We start from the raw sequence: 7,500 nt of genomic DNA, 5'->3' as shown, positions 1-7,500 counted from the left end.
GCTGTACAGCAAGAAGCTCAGTGGTGGTCAAGCCGGTCCAGAAGGCTGGTGAGCAGCGGCACCCAATCAAGGCAGAAGAGGCAACAGCATCAGACGCACAGGATGGGCAGCTGATCAGCTCAGCAGAGAAAGGAAAGAAAAACACAGAGAGTCAGTTCTGTAAAGAGTGACTGACCACAGATCACAGTATAACAGAGCAGCAGAGACTCCAGCAGGTCTAGACCTGACAGGGAGACTAATCACCAAAGGCTTCACTGTACAAGTAAGTTTTTAGCCTAGACTTAAAGACTGAGGCTGTGTCTGATTCCCGAACATTAACAGGAAGATTATTCCAGAGCTGGGGGGTTTGTATGAGAAGGCTCTCCCCCCTGATGTAGGTGTATTCATTCTAGGTACCAGTAGTAGGCCAGTGCCTTGTGGTCTAAGTAGGCGTGATGGTTCATAGTGGGAGAGAAGTTCACTCAGGTACTGAGGGGCGAGTCCGTTTAGAGCTTTATAAAAGAATTTTATAATCAATGCGAAATTTAACGGGCAACCAGTGCAGGGCTGATAAAACTGGGCTAATATGGTCGAACTTTTACCTTTTTACTTTTATGGTCGAGACATTTTTCCAGTATGCCAAAATCACCGGATACCCAGAATGTGCAGAGGCTCTGCCGGGCTGGAGACTTTTATTTTGAAGGCTTTCCGCGTTGCGCCGCTCATCGCTGTGGTTGGCTGAGCGCGGAAGCTCGGCGGCAGCGGCAGCGGCAGCGGCAGGGCGGCGCTTTCCGCGGAGAGCTGGGCTGAGGACAGGGCGGCTTCCCCGGGCTTCAGCGATCATGGACAGCCAAGGACGGAAAGTGGTGGTTTGTGACAACGGCACCGGGGTGAGTGTGGAGCGCGGCGTCCGGGCAGCACTCGCGTTTTTTCCGTCCTCGTTTTGTGCGCGTTTTAAACGAGCCCGCAGCTGGACGAGCGGCTGTCGCGGAACGGGAAGTGCAGAGTCGGGCTGGGTTACACGAAGCTGAAGTCAGCTTCTCATTCGCCAGCTTTCTTGTTCGAATTTTTCCGTTCCACCTTAAACGGTGCAGCTGCAACGTTCTGGCGCCTCGGGCTGCCATAGATCGCCGCACCATTTAAGGTGGAACGGGAGAATTCGAGCAAGAAGCTGGCGAATAGGAAGCGAACTTCAGCCTCATTTGGGTTGCGGCTGGTGGGAGGAATGTGCCCGTCAGCAGTGTGGAAATAAAGACAGTAAAGCCCTGACTGTCACTTATAGACGCGTCTTTGCAGTTTGGACGTGTTACGTTGACCGGGTTTCATCATTTAAAGCGGCTGCGGATCAGAAACGGGACGATAATGAAGCAACGTTAGCTGCCCGGCTAACGCTGCTCGTTTAGCTTAGCTCGACTGTTTTGTTCATTCCCTTCACGTTCGTCCACAAACTGAACCGTTTTACTCGTTTTAACCCACCAACATGCATCTGACAGACACCCCCGCGTACAAATATGAACGAGGTTTAGATTGCGGTTGATTGAGCTAAGCTAGCTGGCTAAAGCTCATTGATTCCTGGCTAGACAGCCAGGCAACCAGTAGTCAATGGCAGATCCATCACACCTGTTTTCTCAGTCTTCATAAAGCGCTATTAACACGACTTCAGCTGCTCAGCTCCTTGCTTAGCCCTTCTGGAGGTTAATATAGCTAGAGTTAGAGTTAGAGAAGATAATATGCTCGAATAGAAACTGAGAAAACTCTTTTAAGTGTTTTTACATGCAAGCGAGTACGCTAGTTTTACACCAAGCTGATAAAATCTAAACAACTTTATTACATATCTAGAATAAGCGAAAGGCATTAGCAGATAAACACGCCCTGTGCGTTGATTAGATAGCTTTATTTACTTTTTATTTGTTGTAAGTGGTAAGCATCTCACTAACCTGCCATGAACTCACTCGCTCACATTTAGCAGCCTGAAGGTTCACCACAAGGGGGAGCTGATGGCACTCAAATAGCCTTTAGTGTTTCAAAAGAGTTCACACTGTTGATTTTTCTTTCCCCAATTGTTTCTGTATGTGCCTGGGGTGGGTTCCGTTCACATTTTTCACTAGAAGTTTTTTCCTGTTGCCATACGAATGGACTTCGTTGGCCCAGAGTGGATGAAGGTGCTTGGTTGGGGCATAACTCCAGCAAGGCATGCCTTTCATCTTGCGTTTCCTTGTTTATCCTCTCTCCTGTCAGTCCAAGCGCTCGACAGACAGATTTCTGCACTATTCAGAATAGATTTCGCGTGGCGTTAAGCTTTTGTGGATATAGAAAATGCACCGTTGATGCAAAGAGTAAACAGCCTCTGATGACCTTTTATGGGAAGCGTCCAGATTATTTCATTCAAACCATGTAAAAGGGGAAGTTTGAGTGAATTCAAAATGAATTATTTCTATAAACCTGATTTTCGTCATCAATTCATGATGCGGCTCTGCGTGTAAACATGCTTAAGTGTGGTAGAGCGAAGGAAGTTTCTGTATGAAGTGTTTTTTTTTCTTTTTTCTTTTTTAAAGAAAAAGGAAGTTTCTGAGGTGCAGTGTGAACCCGCACACACAAAGTTGGTTTTACTATATTTGAGGGGTTTTCCTGCATAACTGTAGTCAAACGCTGCTTTCTCTAGACAAGACAAGACAAGACAAGACAAGGCAACTTTCTTGAAAATACCTCTTGTCCTTTACATTATGTGTAAATTTCATGGTGAATGGACCAAAAGAAGCGGCCCAGAATGTCTTGGAAAAAAATCCGGTTCCATTGACTTCCATTAAAAGTAAAGCATGTATCTCTAAAATGGTAACTTTATGGGAAAACGAGGTTTTGTTCCGACAGTGTTATATAGCATCTTTACTACACTGCAGCCATTCAGAGTGCTTTATAAACGAGAAAATACAAAGATAATTCATATTAAAATTTTAGATGATGTAGGAGATTATACATTAAAAACATGATTACGACAAAATTACAAATAGTAGATGTAAAAGAAGATATTAAACAGTGCAATACAAATCTAATTCAAAATTAAATTAGGGTAATAAAGTGCCAATACAGCAGAGAAGTGCAGTACAGCCAACAGTGTTTTAAACTGAGCTTAAAGCTGCTCATACAGGGTTTTCAGCCCAGATTTAAGACTGTAATGTTGCGGCTTATATAGTGTTATATAGCCTCTTATTCTCCAGGGTATATTTTGCTTTGTCCATCTGAATTATTACAATTAAAAACAATTACAGTTACAATTAAATCATTGCAGATTATTCAGTAACTGCATGAAATACATGTAAAAAATGTAAATCTCCCTTCAAATGTACAGAAGATGTTTTATGATCTACACACATTACTATATGTCTACAACTCACTGCTGAAAGCCAAAAATCTCCGACGCTCTTTGTGTTATTTTCTAAAAGTGATGTTTCCAGAGCAGATCACTGAAGAGACGCCGTCTGTTTATAGTTTAGAGCCCAGATTTGGGGGAAAAAACGGGTCGACTTTCAGTAGAAAAACAAAGTTCAGCTTCTTTTATTATAAGGGTTTAAAATGACATCACCGTCTATTAGACTGGAGAGAAGAGCTACAGCCTCACACGACGCCCAGCTTCTGAGTGGAGCTTATGGAATATGAACGTTATGAAGAACATGACCAAGTGTGCTTTGGAACCACCGGCAGCAGCTTAAATGCTAAACATTGCTTCTCCATGTTTAGTCTTTACCTTCGGCAGGACTGACTGACTAGTTCCTGTTGATCTCCGCCTAACCCTCGAATTTAAACCTCAACAGCCTTAACTGTTGCTGATCTTCTCCTGCTTCGTCTTCTTTTATTAAAAGGTCTTTACGCAGAGCAGCCGTACGTCGTGTTCGTGCTCATTTTTCTGTCTGCATCTGTACGTTTGTTCCTCACAGTGAGAGAAATACGCAGACATGCACTCGTTTCTCTTGTCAGAGGTGCCTGTAATCTGCAGCGGCACTTTGTCCCACTGTAGCCGGTGAATGAATGAAGCTATAAGAAGTTTGATGTGGACCAACTGACTGTGCAGATGTGGTTAGATTTAAATAGCTCACAGCTCAATCCGGACTTTTCCCCCCACATCCTTTGACTCTCCAACCTGCTGCGTTTTCAAATAACAAGCCCAGTTTAACGTGAAGCCGAGCTGGCTGACAGCGCTGTACCTTACTGCTCTGTTTCTTCAGCCAGATGTAGCCTGGAGCACTGTGACTAATCACAGAGGCAAAGACGAGCGCATGTATTTTCGAATGCTGACACCAAACCCAGCGTTAACACAGGAAGTTGGCTCGCACTTTGCAAACACTGAACATGACTCATATTCATACTTACACTGCTGAAGTTGGCCAAGCCTTTACTTCAAAGATAAAATAAATAGCATGTACTGATGAAGGGGAAATATCGCAGAATTCTCCAAATGTCTGCCTAATTCAGTGCGGTGTAAACACGGTCGTTCAGAGCGGCTTGATGTGAAATGGTTCATTGTATAAAACCTTAGTGACTCTGATTTCTTTACACTGGTCGTGATATGAGTCTACTGTCCAGTCCACCAGTGAACCTACATGTATCTTCTGAGTTTTTCTTTGTAGTGTTGAAAATGATAAAATAGTAAAGCTGATAAAATAGTAAAGTTTTCCCTTAGAACGCCCTTATTGTGCCCCTCCGGCATTAATGGCTTTTAAAAGCATATTCCAGGTAGACATGTTGACGATTGATCGATTAACTGTCAACCAACAAACGTTTGATTTGATGGTTTCAGTTAAAAAGTTGCTTTAATTCCTGATGATCAGTGGATATTTGAATCGATGAGTTTTTCATTTAACTTGAGGACAGTTCTTAAATTGTACGCTTGAAAGCACAAGAGCACAACTTGTTCCTGTTGACCTGCTGTGGTGATGCAAGTGATGCCACGACTCCAGCTTTTGTAGCGTCGACTCTTGACTCTAGAGTTGGTGTTTAAACCATCTGGAATGTAGTTTACAGCAATATTGTAATTTAGCAGCATGACACAGTGCTGAGCTACGACCGACTCTTTCTAAACGTCGTGTTAAGTGATACTTTATTAATCCCACAAACGGGAAATTCTACCTCTGCATTTAACCCATCCGTGAAGTGAAACACCACATACACGCTAGTGAATAGACACACACTAGGGGACAGTGAGCACACTTGCCTGGAGCGGTGGGCAGCCCAATCCACAGCGCCCAGGGAGCAGTTGGGGGTTAAGTGTCTTGCTCAAGGACCTCAGTCATGGACTGTCGGCCCTGGGGATCAAACCGGCAACCTTCCGGTCACAGGGCCAGTTCCCTAACCTCCAGCCCACGACTGCCCCACTGTAGCCGGTGAATGAATGAAGCTATAAGAAGTTTGATGTGGACCAACTGACTGTGCAGAAGTGGTTAGATTTAAATAGCTCACAGCTCAATCCGGACTTTTCCCCCCACATCCTTTGACTCTCCAACCTGCTGCGTTTTCAAATAACAAGCCCAGTTTAACGTGAAGCCGAGCTGGCTGACAGCGCTGTACTTTACTGCTTGTGTTGCTTGTGTTGAGCGTAATCTGTAGGCAGTAGCTTGAGATGTGTTTGAGAGCTCGTGTTTAGTTCCTTGACAAAAAAACGTTACAGCTGACTTTGTGTTGATAACTGTTTAGCTGTTTAAATTACGGATGTGAACTTTAAGCTATTGCCGGTCAGTTCATATATGGGATTGTAGATGATTAGTAAACTTTAACAGAGCATCTGTAACCATATCACCAACATATCAGTGAAGTAGCAGTAGTGAAGTATCTGAATACACTGAAGTAAACATCTTTTAGACGTTCTGTTCATACATTACTTACATTGAGTAGATGTTAATGTTGCTTTCATTACGCAGAACCTAACCTGACCATCCTTACCCAACCCCTAACCATAACACTGGCCCTGGCCCTAAGCTTAACCTCAAGCTTAACCTCATCCTACCCTCATATGTTTCTGAGAGTCTCTTAAGTGTTTGTTTCCTTTAAAAGGGGCCACTCAAAAAGAAGTGTTAAGCATATGTTTATTAAATTGGGCTTTTAAAAGTGGTAAATGTAAGTACACATAAAGCTTAAAAGCTGAGAGTTACTGACTTTACAGTGGTTGTTGTTTATACTACGCATGTGAACGTAACCTAGTCTCACCAAGGCCCTATATGTCCCTAATATGTGGGTAAATGTAAGTAATTATATAACAGTTCTGACATCACAGTCCGATTGGCTGAGACTCGTTCTAGCTTTTTCATTGAGTCGTTCCACTGAGCATTGCTTGCTGAGTAAGAGCTGCTTTGGTCTGTTTCTGCTGTGATGGAACGACTAAACAAACTGGAACTAGCCAAAAATTAACAGAATGGGCTGTGAAATGTTTAACAGACTGACTGAAGACGGCGTTCGGGTTAATCTGGCAAGTACTGAAGCCGAGTTGAACCTGAGGTTGCGACAGTCTTATGTCTCTGTCCAGGACGGTGCGGTGAAGTTGGTTTTGAATTGGATGTTGGATATTCGACTTCATCTCCTTCATTTCTCATGAAATAAACTTGGAAAATTGAATACACTCGCATTTCCTCACTCCTGAGAGGACAAACTGCAACCAGAGGGAGGATAAACTGAAACCGAAAATTATTTCATGTGTGTTGAACTTGGTTAAACACAGTGGTACAGAAACACAGATCACCGCGCACAACGCAAACCTCTTTTTAAGAGTCGTTTCCTCTGCGTTTAGCACTGCGCCAGTGTAATAAAGAGACTATAAGAGTGTAGTCTGCTTGCAACACTTCGGCTTGTGCCTGCAATGTATAACACACTCCTGTTCTGTCCCATGTGATGTGATGTGATGGTCTATGTTAGGTTGCTCTCATCTGCTGTGTTAGGTTGCCTTTTTCATGTAATAAAGCCTAAAGCCTTGTTCATGTAAAACGCTGGGCTGTGTTTAATTTCATTGGCCGTGTCTGTGGCTGTAGGTTTGTGGCTTAATTAATCACTGACTGTCGTCGGTTATTGGCCAAAAGAATTTGACAACTCACATCCCTAGTTTGAGGCCAAAATCTTCTCTAAGCTATTTTAAAACCGTGTCTCTGACATCAGACAGTTTATTTATAACCGTTTCATGTCACGACTTTCCGTGTGGGAGCTTTGAGGTGTTAAACTCTTCAGACGTCCAGTTCTTATCACCACCACTGTGAGCAGTTCTGACTGCATAGTATTTTCTGGAGTGGCTCATCTCAAACCGCTCTGACTTTGTTCACATCCTTAACCATTTTGTTATTTTTTTTCTTTTAAAAATCAATGGAATTTCCCTTTTTTCATAGTATGATGTTGTTGCAAGATTTAGTCCCAGGTACACCCTTTGCTTCTTGTCCAAACACGTCTAGACGTTTACTTTGTTCCTCTTAATTACGCCCTGCTGCTGATCGCCACTCTTCAGAGGTAGGGCACATGAAGGGTCGGGTGGGGGCGGTTGTGAGCCTTGAA

The 7,500-nt window shown here is 43.5% G+C and overlaps 1 protein-coding gene across 1 annotated transcript in view; it reads left to right on the top strand.

Annotated features, from left to right (window-relative positions):
- Positions 1–711: 711 nt before the first annotated feature.
- The window catches only part of LOC108441254 (actin-related protein 2-A-like), a 29,410-nt gene continuing 22,621 nt past the window's right edge, over positions 712–7,500 (top strand). Inside the window, exon 1 of the mRNA XM_017720677.2 lies at positions 712–869. Coding sequence (XP_017576166.1) covers positions 822–869 — 48 coding nt within the window. The 5' untranslated portion in view covers positions 712–821. The remainder of the gene's footprint in view (positions 870–7,500) is intronic.

The sequence above is a fragment of the Pygocentrus nattereri genome, chromosome 12 (genome assembly GCF_015220715.1).
Source record: "Pygocentrus nattereri isolate fPygNat1 chromosome 12, fPygNat1.pri, whole genome shotgun sequence".
Classification (NCBI taxonomy): Eukaryota; Metazoa; Chordata; class Actinopteri; order Characiformes; family Serrasalmidae; genus Pygocentrus; species Pygocentrus nattereri.
This window is presented reverse-complemented; position numbering and strand designations above follow the sequence as displayed.